A 14,986-nucleotide genomic window follows, 5' to 3' on the forward strand; every position below is an offset into this window, starting at 1 on the left:
GATCTGAGCAGGAAAACATCTCGTGCATCAAGGAGATGCGAGGAAAATGTGCAGGGGTTTGAGAGACCCTGTGATGGCCAATGGTGGAACCAGGAGAAAATGTTCGGCCGAAACTTTTCTCGATAACAATGGGAATTTTGGGGAGGAAATCTCCACCCGAGTAAAACGTTGAAGATTTTGTTGAAAAATTCCACAACAGGATTTAAAGGAAATCGTTGACATTTTTCATGTAAAATGAAACACGTCTTCCGATCAGCCCTAAGGTCTGGATGGTGCACTCAGTGACGTCTTTGGCAAAACTCCTGTTGGCTTCAAGGACACAAGAGCAGGCCTTAGAAGCGAGCAACATACACACAGCAGGGAGATGAAAAAGACACATGGGGAAAGAGCACAGAGAATTTGGGCAGGACGGAGACACAAACATGGTTCAGCAAATTAAAAATAGAGATACTTCAATGATTGTGTTGATTTTCTATTCTCAGATAATTACTGCTGGGCACAGAACTACCTATCCTCTCATTTAATAAACACTGGAGTGGGCAGTGTCCATATAATTGTTTAGAGGTGATCAAACATTTCTGATGATCTAAACTCTGATTAGGTGCACGTACCAACCAATGCGGGATGGAGTTTTACATCCATTTCATATGAAATGATGTTGAGGAAATATGGAATAACATGGTGAGTGGGGGGAATGCAGGGGTGGTGTCTTGGGATTGTGGGTTTAGCAAGAGGCGAAATCTCCACACCTGAAAGCCTTAGGTGGGAGCTTAGCTTTAGGCCTAGGAAATTATAATAACTGATTCCGTTTTTTGCCCCACTCTCTGCCTTATCGTTCTCTGCTCCCTGCCCCCTTGCTGTTTGATGCTGTTGGCATGTCCTGCCACACAGATTGTGAGCTCTCTGGGGCAGGAACAGTCGTCTTTGATCTGCATCTGTACACGTTGGCACAACGGAATCAACCCCGCATTGCAGAAACGTCGGGATGGCAGGGACATCAGGAGGTGGTCTAGTCCCGCCCCCAGAACCTGACCCTTGACCGGGGCTCCCAGGGGGCTACAGAAATAAAACAATCCAATATAAAGGTGGCGGATGCAGCCTCACAGGGCAGGGAATTAAACAGGAGCGGGGTTTGAGACTGCAGGGATAGCAAATGGGGACTGTGGACATCAGGCAGGCAGAGAGGCCGGTACTTTTTGACTGCCCATTCGTGCTCTTTTAAATCTCAGGGAGTCTTCCATTTCCACCTCTGTTGTGGGAGGATTTAGTGCCCTGCGGGGTGAAGTCCATTGAGCAACACTGAGTTCCTGTTCCAGCTTCGGGGCAGGAAACTCATGAGGGATCTGAGATAGCAGGGTGTTTTTCTTATTACTTGAAATTGCTGCAATGGGCATATTGTCTTGGTGTGGGTCTGTCTGTCCGTCTGGTCCCTTTGCATTCTAATTCAGCAGCTGTGATCGCCTGCCTTGAGGGTAATCGAGCTGGAAACACATTCGCTGTGCTTGGTTTTCAGTAAGGCATAGCCCTCGCTGCACACGGCACAGGCCGTTTTAAAAAAAGCAGCACCCAGGTCATGAATAGCCCTAGGCACTGACCGCAGGACTATAGTGCTGTGGATTCATTCTGAGCAGTTCTGGTTGATCTCAGAAGTAGGCCCATGCACACATAAAAGAGCCTCTAAATTGTTCACCCGGGGCCTATTTCTGCAGGGTGGAGACAGCTTCTTTTGAGCTGCAGAACTCAGACACCGGAGGGACTCGTACGTCGGGCTCTAGCATAGGCTCTGGAGCTGATCTCATTCTACATGATGCAGATTGAATCATTAATTGTACACGAGATCATAAATCTCCGACTAACTGATTTGTTTTGGACTGGCCGTTTTCTGCGCATGCCCTGGGCTTGGTTCTCATTTACACTCCGACCTTTGAGAGGGTAAACGTAATTTATGGCCAAGTTAAGACCTCTTTACACCACCAAGATACAGACCAGAGAATCCAGCCGGGGGTATTTATTTACCCAGACCCAGATTTGACTGATGTTTTCTAGTTTGTCGCCGGTGCTGAATCAGCCCCATCAATTGTGCCTCGCTGTATTTCTAGGTAAAATCCTCTAATACGACATCACTTCCCGTGCCTGACTTTCCCCTCCTGCTGATGCTAGGGAGGAATAACTCCACTGAGGCCAGTCACACCAGCATAAAAGCATGGTGAATGACCCCCTATATTTATTTGTATACAACTCTGCCAGCAACAGAACTTGGGTGTTTTTTTTTTAAAGTAGCCCATAATAATCCCATTGCTCTTCTGCCAGCGAATGGTTTGTCAGTTACTCAAACTCAAGTGTGAATTTATTTGAGGGAAGGAGCCAAGATATTGGCAGCAAGCACCGTGACCGTAAGTTCAACCCTCTCATGCATTTGTTATCATCGACACAGGCTATAACAGATGAGCCTTCCTCGGGAGCTGCTGACTGTGCACAACAGTTAATTGCTTCCCTTCTTCTCTCCCCCCCACCCCGCCATCTCTGTACTGCATGTAAACCGATCTGTCTTCTCCCCACCTCCGGCCAAGCAGGTGAAAATGACGAGAAAACTACTCACTCCAAGGTCACCTGAGCCACGGAATCCATCGAACTGTATCCATTTTCCATGAAGATCTCTGTGTACCGTCCCATTTTGATGGCTTCCAGCCAGTCCCCTACTGATCTGTAGGCACCACTTCCCAGGGGGCTGTGTTCCACTAATAAATTGGACACTCTAAAACAAACAAAGGAGAGCAGTCGGAAGATGTACCCAGCAGCAAGCATTCACTCACAGCAGGGGACTGGTCTTGATGACCTCTCAAGGTCCCTTCCAGTTCTAATGTTCTATGAGTTTATGATGAGCCTTTTGTTACACTGGTTGAACCTCTCTAGTCCAGCACCCTTGGGACCGGACTGATTCCGAATAAGAGAATTTTCTGGATGTTGGGAGGTCAACATTGTCTAGCAGCAGTGCTTTTTTTGTGATGGTATGCCCTGTGACAGCATACCGGCACCTATTTTCCCTGTATAACTTCCATGAATTGCAATCTCCTCGGGCGTACAAGCACCTCTTCTCCTGGGACGGCTGGGTTCCTGACGGAAGCCCGCTTGGAACACGCGACTCTTAAGGGGGCCATGATGGCATTTAGGCATTACCAACACTTTCACTGCTTGCTGGGCTCTTAGAGGACATTTAGGGATACATTTGAGCTAAATAACAGCAATGAACATTGAGATTCAGGACTGGTGGCTGCAAAAAAACTTTCTGGGACCTCAGGAAACTTGGCCACACCTATAAGCGGACATCTGGATAACTAAGATCATGCCGGACCACAGAGGTTGCTGAACCAGAGTGCCAGACTAGAGAGGTTCGACTTGTACTTTCTTAGACAACCCCGATATCTGTGCCCTTAATTACATCGAGCGTTAAAGGGTCTAACTGCTCCCCGCAATGCCTCTGACTTTGGTGTGAACAGCTAGCCCAGTGCTGAAAGCTTCTGAAACTCCCACATTTTAAAACTATTTTACCAGCAAAACGAAAAGAGGAAAGTATCATAAATCAGATAAGCAAGAATTTGCAGATTGCAACCAGCGTCTTTATCGGTTTGCTTTATTCGTTGCAGCATTCATCTTTACTCCTTTCTTCTGCTTCGGTGGTCCTGCTCATTTGAACGGAGACTGTCTCTCTCTGTGCTTGGAGCCCCTAGCAGTAAATGGCAGGAGACTGCATACCTTCAAGACCTCAGTTTTGCTTCCACCATTCTATTTTCCTTCTCCTGAATCAAAGTGTCCAGAGCCTAGAAGCCAAAATCTATTGCTACGCACGTCAGGAGTAGGGAGATAAATACAAATCATATTCCCTAGTGCTGGGTATATACACCAGTCTGTGATCAGAATGTAAATATTTGATCCTGCGACATTGGACTAGAGTCTCCAAACTGCTCCGCTCCTGTTGATTTCAGGAGTTGATTCAATCAGGATATGATTTAGGAGGTTGTCTGTAGGCACCCATTAAAAAAAATCGGAAACTTGGCCTATGATTCAAGTAGCTTAGGTCATGGGAATTGTTCCATGGATGTCAACAGAACTATCTGTCACAGTCAGGCTCCATTCTGCATGGGTCGCTAGGTAATACGGTAATGTACAATACTAGCTCTTACACACAGCTCTTTTCAATAGTAGAGCTCACAATGTTCTCCAAAGGAGGCCAGTCTTATTATTCCCATATTACAGATGGGGGAAAATGAGGCTCAGAGTGGTAAAGGGACTTTCCTGAAGTCACCCAGGGGAGCTCCGGTTGGAACCCAAGACCAGCTTAGTGATCTATTCACTAAGCCACGTCACCTAATAATACTACATCCGTGGGGAATGCAAGCCACAGATATTTGCAAGATTGAGCCTTAAATATGTAAACTTGATTCTAATATACCTGACTGGAAGGCAATCCAGGATATTATATTAGTTAGCACTTCAGGAGTCTTCATATATTTTATGAATATGTTAGTACTATTTATTTACTTAATGGCTATACTGAAGGGGCCAATAAAATGTTAATATTGCCAGTAACAACAGCATAATGTTTTCACATAATATTTCGCATATTTCAGAGGGGATTCAAACTTCCTTACTAATCAGGCAAAGAAGTGGCTTTTCAGTACTTGTGCCCTGGGGCATCTACTGCTGTGCGCACATTGTAATGTTACTGGTTCCCCTCCTATGTGGGGAATTTTTAATCTCTTTTGCTATAGATTAGATTTTGTCTGTGTGTCTGTCTGAAAGTCTGTTTGTTCAAGAACTCCTCCTAAGAGCTAAGGCCACCCTATTTGGTAGGCCGCTTCCTCTTCTCTTCACTCAAAGCAAGATCAGGATTTGGTTGTGACAGGAAAACTGGAAGTGCCAGGAAAGGGACTGGTTTCCGTCACGTGCAAAGGGAGGGGCTGATGTTTGGAGGGACACAATATGAGAGTGGCCACTAGGGCAATGAGCCCCCGGGGAGAGCTAACCTGTAGAATGCCCACTGGCACCAGCCGCACCACCAAGGGACAGGCCAGCCATCTTGCCAGCCTGCACACCAAGTAAGCAGCCCTGAACCCTTTCACCCCTCCTGACCCTTAGCTGCAGTGCCAGGAGGTGGGGGACAAGAAAGGCCCCTGGTGACAGGAGGAGACTGGGAGGGAGAGAAAACACCCCTGGAGGCCAGGTGAGGTCTGAGGGGAGAAAAAATGCACCTGTTGGCTCGGGGGAGGAGGAGCTTTGAGGAGAAAAAAGACCTGTGCCAGATGGAACCCCCCCACCCTGAACCCCTCTTTACCCACTCCTCACTCTCGCACCACCCCTTTACACCAACCTCCTGTACCCACCACTACATTCCCAAGGCCCTGCCCTGTCTGGTGGCTGTAAACAAACTTCATGGGGCCATGAGAAACTTAGCCCCACCCATGCTAAGTGGACATCCGACTAATTAAAATCATCCTGGACCACGGATGTTGCCAGACCAGAGAGTGCCAGACTAGAGAGGTTCAACCTGAAGACGCACAATTTGCCATTGAGGATTTCTTTCCTCTATTACCAGTATCAAGTCAACAGACAGACAATTTGAGTGATGTTACTTATATACGTTATGGGCTACAGCCTGCTCCGCCTGTCCTGGGTGTAAATCCATTGTATCGCACTACAGAGAGCTGCTAGCTGAGCTTCCCCAAGACAATCATTTCAGTGTGGATGCCTTTGTAATGTGGCCGAATTGCTCATGGAGCTGCCAATCTAAACAGAAAGAGCCGACTTGGGAAAACTCTTCTGGACATAATGACGTTTGTGGTACCTCCACCAGGGGCTGCCCAGACCATACAGTGAGTACTATTTCGGTGCCCAGGTGCAAAGCCATGAATCATGAATGGAAAAAAAGCGTTGGCCCGCATGGATACCTGCTCGACGCATTAACCAGGGTCTTCAGGCTGCTGGGGTTACGGATGAGCTTGTCCAACATGCTGACAATTTCATCAAACTTAGGCCTGCTGTTCCGGTCCTTCTGCCAGCAGTCGAGCATTAGCTGGTAAAGAGCCGCTGGGCAGTCCATGGGACTTGGCAAGCGATAGCCCTCCTCCACCGCTTTTATCACCTAGGGGAGACAAAACCAGAGGGTGAGCTTTTTTAACTTGGGCAAATACAAATTGTTTTCACTAAAATGCTGCATGGCCATCAAGTCGCCCCCACAATGCAACACAAATCTCTGCCAAACAGGTCACTGCCCCGTTACAGTTAATAATCAGGAAAAGAAGGGGTGAAAATCATTTCCATTCATGCTCACAAATGTGACAAAGATCCTCAGCGGGTGTAAATTACCATTGAATCCCTGAGGTTAATGGGCCAGATGAGCTGCCGTAAATTTCCAGAGGCAACAGACCTGAGTTCCAGCTAGTGTACGTTGCCAGAACTCCAGTGGGAACCCAAGCAATGGCATGATCAAAGTGAATGGATTTATCTCAGTATACACTAGATGCAAGTCTGTATTCCTTCACATTTACAGAATCCTAAAACTGGAAGGGACCTCAAGAGGTCATCAAGTCCAGTCCCCTGTCCTCATGGCAGGACCAAGCACCATCTACACATCTGTCAGGGATGGTCTATCCAACCTGCTCTTAACTGTCTCCCTAGGCAATTTATTTCAGTGTTTCACCACTCTGACAGGTAGGAAGTTTTTTCCTAATGTCCAATCTCCCTTGCTGAAATGTGAGCCCATTGCTTCTTGTCCTATCCTCAGAGGCCAAGGAGAACAATTTCCCCTCCTCCTCCTTTTAACCATCTTTTATCTGTTCTTGAATTCTGAGAACTGCAGCATATGCTCTCTCTAGCAATTTCTCAGAATAGAAAATATATATATTTTAATGAAAAGGCCTGTGCTGGATCGCACATTTGTTTTCCAACAATAAAAGTCCACTTTTATTTCAAATCAGACTTTGAATGCTAAAAGATGAATAGATTCCAGGCTTCGGCAGCATGGCCACCTCATGTATCATTCAAGAATGGCGGGGTCTAGTCATTTGTTATTGTGTACTAATTTCTGCCAGGAAATGAAAATGCCGGCAAGATGGTACACGGCCATTGAAAAGCAGAGGGGGATTAAAGCCCATTGATTTGAAATGCAAATGTGGAAAATATGATGTTTTCGTAATATGGCTCTGTATCTAAAACAGCGGTGAAAAGTGCGTGCTTTCTTGTCTCCTTCGGAGTGAACAGACATGACATCAATGCACAGTGACTGTGCAAGAGACCTCTTCTTTCAAATCAAAGCATGGTTTTTTTAGAAAGACGCCCAAGTTTGATTTAAACACTTGATTTGAAGCCTTCGAAATGACGGCTGCCCATATTGAATCTGCCTTTACTGCTGTTACCATGGACAAAACAAATGGGATTACAATTTAGGAGACGTTTTTAGTGAACCACTGACTGGATTTGCAAACAATGTGTTTTAACTAGCTGCAATTATAAATCACAGACCGAAGAAGGAGGACAGGAGCTCTTTCAAGAATTGAAATCCATGCAATCGAAACGTCATGGTTGACCATATTACAGCCACCATTGATAGCAGAAATATCTAACTCTTTGGCCAACTGAGGCGGGAGTGGAGTGTAAAGAAAAGGGGAGGCAGAAAACACTTTGGAAACAGTCCCATGTCATAGCAGGGAAGACCCTGGAATTAAATTTGCTTGTTTAGCTGAAGTTGCCAAGCAGATGTAATACAGGCACAGAGGTAATCCAAGCAAAGCTTGGACAGGAACCAATGTTAATTGCAAGAGCTAAAACTCTTATTAATTCTCTACTGGGAGGAACCAGACTCACATTCATCCTTTTGAGGATGCATTTGTGAAATCCATGCACTGTCCAAAAGGATGCTGCTAAATTAGGTTTCTTTTTTTTTAAATAAAGGGTCTAGAAAATGCACACGAGGGATTCCACTGACAATGGCGTGTTATCTGGCTGACTCCACCTTGAATCTTAGTTCTTAGCTTACTGCAACGGAAGAGGAGACAAAGTAGGGACCACGTTGCCGCACTGGGCCTGGCAGAAAGTTTCTGTACTAGATTGGGATGGGTAGCATCTTCCTGGTAAATTGCCTTTGAGTAAGGGAGCTGTGGAATGGCTGCTCTGACTCAAGAAAACAGCACAGGTGTGCAACCAGTGGAATGCTTTTCTCTGCCCTTTTGCTCTGTGTGATGGTGAGAGCTGTGAGGCCCTTCTCTGCTGGGATGCTAGAGGACAGACATGATTGAATGCACCATGTAGCAGGTGATCACACTGTTGCTTATGATGGTGAAAGTGGTGCTAGATGAAATAAGGAAGAAGCAGGAATCCCCAAAAGAACTTTCATGGTTCAGGTAACTGCTAATGCCAAGTGGACAACATTCCCCTCTGTGTGTTGGGACGTGGTTACGGCCTCGGAAGAAGGGAGTTATGAGGGATTACCAAATGATATTAGCAGGTAGCAGGTTCAACACAAACGCAAGAAAGTACAGTCAACCTGTGGAACTCCTTGCCAGAGGAGGAGAAGACTATAATAAGGTTCAAAAAATAGCTAGATACATTCATGGAGGGTAGATCCATCAATGGCTATTAACCAGGATGGGCAGGAATGGTGTCCCTAGCCTCTGTTTGTTAGAAGCTGGGAACGGGCAACAGGAAATGGATCAGAGGATTTCCTGTTCTGTTCTCTCTGGGGTGCCTGGTATGGGCCATTATCAGAAGACAGAATACTTGGCTTGATGGACCATTGGACGGTCTTATGTTCTGTTCTCACGAGTTTTGCCCACGTGAAGTCTCTGCAAAGAGAGAGCGGGTGAAAAGGGGCCGTGATAACAAACCCAGCTAGAGTTTTTCAAACCTGTCTCACAAGGTTCCTAGCGCCAGAGGAGCGGTTACGAGGCCCCTTTAAAGACTAGCTTCTGCTTTTGGTGCTGTCCAGGGACGTGTAGGAAAAGAGCGGGCAGGGGAATTCAAATGGATGCCTCCAGTGGGCCCCCTTGTATCAGGGAGGATCTGTGGATGAATGGTGTCCAGTTCTTTCACTGGGCTATGGGATTCAGACCAGAGCATAATTCAAAGGGGACTCTATGAATGATGTTTCCCAGATTATCCTGGCTTGGAGGGAGGACGGGACCCTGGCATGGCCTACAACACTGGCCCTAAAAGCAACACCGTTCCATTCAAACAAATATGGCACAGCCAGCTTTGAATCCTATTCCGTCCACTCGCTGTGCTAGGAAAAGGAAATTTGCTTTTGACTGAAAATCGTATGCCTGAAAGAGGCCAAACATCTAACTCATGAAACATCCCCAGATCCTAAGGAAGTAGAGTCATGAGGAATAGTCTAGCAGTGAAGTGGCCAGTCCCTACCCAAACAAGACCATGGTGGGAATCTTGTAAGGCCAGATTTTCACACAAAGCTCAGCTCTCAGGCACTTAAGTGACCTGGCCAAATTTTTAAAAGAACTCAGCCACCAGCAGCTCCTTTTGAGGATCATGTTGAGGGCAGGCCAATCTTGACAACCCATTTCCTTTAGCTAAATACCTAAATGGAAGCCGAGTTCATCTGAAAATCTGCCTCTACTTGGGGGTCCAGAGCACTTTGGAAAAGATGAGGTTAAGAGCCGCTTGGAAATGTCGTGAAAGGCCCCCGTTGTGTCTGCGCATTACCCTCCAGCCGTTAATAACGGGACTGCAAGCTATTACGGATGCAGAAACCCTGCGTGGTCCAACCTGCAGGCGGGAGGGGGTGGAGAGATTGAGGCAGGGCGCACTGCTTATTTTTAAGTAACTTACTGAGGCCAAAGAGGAAAGCAGCACACAGCAAACCTGCTGCTACCGCTTCTTAATATAAAATCATTTATTTTCCCAATGCAAATTAGACGCATAATCTGTCTATTCATCAAATGGATTAATTGCACCATATCCCGTTTCATTTAATTGTTTTTATCTTCACTGAATACTACCCCACCCCCTCTGTTGACTATATACTGGATTAAATCAGTACAGCATCGGCAAAGCCAATAAGGCATTACCTGAGGACCTCACCCGCTGCCTGGCCTGCATACGGTGTTCACTCCTGTGCAGAGTTCCTAGGAACTCTAACCACGGAACAGCACTCCATGGTGCTGGGTGTTGGGGACACAAAGCACAAAGGCAGTGCCAACTCCACAGAGGTTACCATGTCACTAGTACCTACAGCCCTAGCTAAGTGTGTAAGGCCCTGTGGTGCTAACCACTGTACCTATGTATGACGAGAGACCATCCTTCTTTAGCCTGCAAGCTCTTAAAAGCAGGCAAGACAAAGCATCGGAGGGGAAAGAGGGATGAGGATGATGCTCAAGATCAGTGGCAGAGCCAGGAAGAGAATCTAGGTGAAGAGTTCCACCCATTCACTCAAGGAAGCAAGGCACGTGTACGCCCTTAAGGCACGTGTACACTGCCTGCTGGATCGAACAGTTCGATCCAGCGGGAGTTGATTGATCAGGTCTAATATAGACACAATAAATCAACCACCGAGCACTCTCCTATCAACTCCATTACTCCACCAGAACCAGAAGTACAGGCAAAGTTGATGGGATAGCATCTGCCATCAACTCACCACAGCGAAGATACTACGGTAAGTATAGATCTAAGTACGTCAGCTTCAGCTACATTATTCGTACAGCTGAAGTTGCATATCTTAGTTTGATGGCCCACAGTACACGAGGCCTTACTAATAAGGACAGATCTCTAAGATTAAGCTATACCTAGGGACCTTTGTTTTCCTTTTTTACTGATTTTTATTGAAAATTCCCCTCGTTAAAAAAAAAAAAAGCAAGATTCTATGGATTTTCCCCCTGAATTTTGAACCATTCAAGGACATGGAAATACTGGTTATGTTAAGAAACTCCAATAGATGATATTAGGGAGATGTCTTAATGTTACTAAAAAATTAGTCTAAGTGAAATTGTGAGGCTGGCTGTTAAAGTAAGGTGATGTAGTGGAAGATGCATATGCACAGACATACATATTTGTACGTACTGTTTGTGTACAGTTTTTGTGTACATCAAACAATGGTTTTCATTTTAAATGCTCATATGTTTACCTGTGTGTTACTTTTCCCTTCTATTTCTGTCGTACAATGCTACCCTCAATACTTAACCAGAAAACTGCAAATGCTGATTTTTTTATACTGATTTTTACTCATTTTTATAATAAACTCAGATACATTCCCAGGAAATTTTAAACAAAACAAAAATGGAAAACAAAACGCGTAAGGTTTAGCTGACTGGAGTTTGTAAATGTAGCTGAAATTCTGCCATTTATCGACATGAATCCTTTGGCAGACCTTTATCTTTAAACATAACCCTGATGGACTGTGGTGATAACAGCACCAGTGGCACTACAGTATCCTGCCAAGTTTTCACTCCAGCCAGTTTTTATTCCATGTCGACGGCATAAAATGAGATTCAAGAACAGAAATTTCAGGGGGAAAGCAAAATCGTTTCGCGGGGCTTTCAGACCGAAGGCCCAAGACACATTGAGAGCAAGAGATGTGTCATGCAGTAGTGTTGGCAAGAACTTACATCTTGATTGGTCATCTCCCAGTAGGGTCTCTCCCCATAGGACACTACTTCCCACATCACTATCCCATAGCTCCAGACGTCACTGGCTGAGGTGAATTTGCGGAAGGCGATGGCTTCTGGGGCTGTCCATCTGATGGGGATCTTCCCTCCCTTGTGTGAAAAAAAAAATCAAAGGGGGGAGGGGAGAGAAAAGAAACATTTCTTAGACCCTCAAGGGAGATTTTTTTTCTGTTGCTGTAGGATGGTGGAAAGAGACAGAGAATTTTAAGGCAAGTCTCACAGCATGAGGCCCCTCTCCAAATACTCTCAGTTCATAAGCATTTGTAGCTGGCTATTAATTGGCTGACCTGTAGGGATGTTTAAATTTCATTGGCATGCTGGAACACGTTTAGGAGTCACATCTTCACTAGGTTGTACCAGTAAGTAGGGGGAAAAAGCCAAACGACCGACGTAACGAACTTTCATGAGTCGCTGAGAGCAAATGGGGAAGGAGCAAACACCTAAAAGTCTCTGGGAGACTCTGGGCAAACGTGAACCTCATGCGCATTATAGGGCAGGAGGCTGGATTTTATTTTACAGATCTTTGCTCTCGATCCTGCAGTTGCATCCAGGTAGGTTGGCCACTGAAATCTACAGGGCTCCACGTGAATGCAAAGTTGATTGCAGGACAGAAGCCTACATAAGAAATGGGGAAACCAGATGATTGGCCTAGTGTTGTAAAAATCTCAGCTGCATCACCTTGTTTCTCACCAAGTTACATCTATCCTGGGAACTGGATGCAGTTTGTGTTACAAAACACAAGGCATCTGAAATCTGTCCAGCACCGAGCCGCCCTACGGACTCTCCCCACACCTTCTCACTTCTGTGTGCTGCTTTGTTTTGTGTTGTTATTATTTTTGTCACAATGTAGAGCTCCGTTTTCTAAATGCTCAACACCCAACTGCGCCAGCTTCGGCCCGACCCTGAGCATGAGCTCTTCTGAAAATCCTACTTGGACACCTCCAGAATGTCCTTTTGTTCAACGGTCCAGTGTCCCCAGAACCTACCCTTGTGGTGTATGCTGCTTCAGGGTCGTCCTCGAGGACTCGGGACAGGCCGAAATCAGACACTTTGCACACTAAGTTGCTGTTGATGAGGATATTTCTGGCAGCGAGGTCTCTATGCACGTAGCCCATGTCGGACAGGTACTTCATCCCCGACGCAATGCCTCTCAACATCCCAACTAGCTGAATGACTGTGAATTGCCCATCGTTTTTCTGCAAAGACACAGGAGAGGAAGAGATCAAATGAGGCTTGCTATGTTCCTCACGCCGGCATTACACACGTGCACAAATGACAGACTCAGAAGCAAGTCCCAAGTGAAGGCAAATAGAGGAATTTACAATGAATGAGACCATGGTGCTCTGGGCCAGAGGCAGGTCCTAAGGGGATCATAGTCTGGAGATTTTAGAAACTGAGCTGAGACCAGGGCCGGCGACAAGACCTTGCCGGGCAATGGAGGAGGAGGGACTCAGCTGTGGGTCCTTCAGAAGGGGCGGGGCCATGGGTGGAAAGGGCGGGGCTCTGAAAGCAATTTAAAGGGCCCAGGGCTCTGGCCACAGCTGCTACCATGGTAACAGAAAAGGCAGCTTAAAGCCACAGGCCCTTTTAAACCGCCAGGCCTCAGGGCAACTGCCGCCTTTCCTCTGCCCCCGTTACCTCCATTGGCGGCCCTGGCTGAGACAACAGATGAGGGACTCGCCCAACGTAGTACTTCCAGGGGTACCTCACAACGCCCAACGTACCACTTACAGTGCACACGCTGATGTCCGTATGCAGCCCCCCACGACTGTCCCTCCGCACGAAGGTTGTAAACAACGCAGATCACACGCAGCCTCGCCTGCGAGGCCTAATCCTCACTGCTGACAAAGCGCCATCAGAAATACCCGTACATCTTTACTCCACAGGGCCATTTGGTGCCAAAATGCAACTCTATAGAGGGAGGCTTGAGAGCCGGCGCTGCTCCGAGCAGAACTCCTCACGGCAAGGAGAAGAACACGTTCTATTTTGTGATATTATTGTATTTTCTTGGTGTGTGGGAGCACCCAGGGCCCAAGCAGTGAACCACGGCCCTGGGCACCGTCGAGAAACAGAGCCCTCACGGAGAGCTGAGACCACTCCCGCCTCAAACACTACCATGGGGCCAGCACTTTGCAGCATTTCCCTGGGGCGGGGGTAAGCGGGGGAGAACCCTCTAAGAAAACACAACCATCCTCCAAGAAAAACCGTCTGAGCCTTTCGAGTCTTACCTTTAAAAATGTGTCAAGAGAGCCATTCTCCATGTACTCCGTCACAATCATTACTGGCTTACCTGAGAAAAGGAAGATCATACATTTATTAGCTGACATTCATCTAAAAGACACTCCCCTCTAAGTCTTAATGTGCACAACAAGCTATGCCGAACCCAATTGCAATGTGTGCCGATATACAGTAAGAGTCCGTCTCTGCCCCAAAGAGCTTACAGTCCAATAGACAAGATGGGAAATGGAGGCAAGGAGGGGAGGCAATATTATTATCCTTATATTACAGATGGGGAACTATGTCCCAGAGAGGTTAGGTGATAAGGTCACACAGGGATTCTGGAAAAGGGCTTGAAATTGAACCAAATCATGAGTCCAGTCTAGGGCCATTGCCACCAACGCAGCTTCTTCTTTTCTCCTTGAGCAAACTGAAGCCTGGGACAAACACCATGCCACTAGGGACCCAGGTTCCCTTGCAGTGGATGAAGCTCCTCAGCCAGTGTGAGCAGCTAAGGAGACGGAGCAGGAGAAGGATGCAGGATGGCCCCTCTTGAAAATGTTGAACTGCATGAGGTGTCAGAACCTCTGCAAAGCCTTGCTAAAACAGGCACCAGTTACCCTTTCACGTCCCAACTCTTCTCCAGCTCTTTTGCCCAGGTGGAGCACTGCTCCAGATAAAAGCAAAAATGAGTTGGGCAAAACCAGGATTGGTGAGCATGTGCCATGCCCATTCCCCTCAGATAGGGGTTTGTTAACCTGTGGAACTCATTACTACAGGATGTTTTTGATGCCAAGAACTCAGCAGGATCCAAAGAAGGATTCGACACTTATATGGATAACAATGATATCCAGAGTTAAAACAGCAACTACATTTGAATAAAAACTCTTTTGGATGTAAACCGATCTCTAACTAGAGGAGTCAGATCATCCCATAACTACCTACTACAGGTCTTTTATTTGATTTTTTGTTTTTTGCACCTTCCTCTGAAGTACCAGGTTCTGCCCACTGTTAAAGACAAAATACTGAAGTAGATGGACCGTGACGTGTTAGGCCATAGGATGGACAAGCCGACTCGGTACATCAGGATCCATGTTTAC

At 46.5% G+C, this 14,986-nt stretch overlaps 1 protein-coding gene across 16 annotated transcripts in view; it reads right to left on the reverse strand.

Annotated features, from left to right (window-relative positions):
- Positions 1–14,986, reverse strand: part of EPHA5 (EPH receptor A5) — a 259,608-nt gene that overhangs the window by 13,242 nt on the left and 231,380 nt on the right. For 15 of the 16 annotated variants that reach the window (XM_075929256.1, XM_075929255.1, XM_075929250.1 and 12 more), the window contains 5 exons: positions 13,898–13,959; positions 12,656–12,865; positions 11,610–11,759; positions 5,946–6,139; positions 2,600–2,755 (listed from right to left, as the gene is read on the reverse strand). In XM_075929256.1, the coding sequence (XP_075785371.1) occupies positions 2,600–2,755; positions 5,946–6,139; positions 11,610–11,759; positions 12,656–12,865; positions 13,898–13,959 (772 nt within the window). Of the gene's footprint in view, positions 1–2,595; positions 2,756–5,945; positions 6,140–11,609; positions 11,760–12,655; positions 12,866–13,897; positions 13,960–14,986 lie in introns of those variants that run through there. The other variant, XM_075929254.1, reaches the window with a different exon arrangement.

This window comes from Pelodiscus sinensis, chromosome 5 (assembly GCF_049634645.1).
Source record: "Pelodiscus sinensis isolate JC-2024 chromosome 5, ASM4963464v1, whole genome shotgun sequence".
NCBI lineage: Eukaryota > Metazoa > Chordata > Testudines > Trionychidae > Pelodiscus > Pelodiscus sinensis.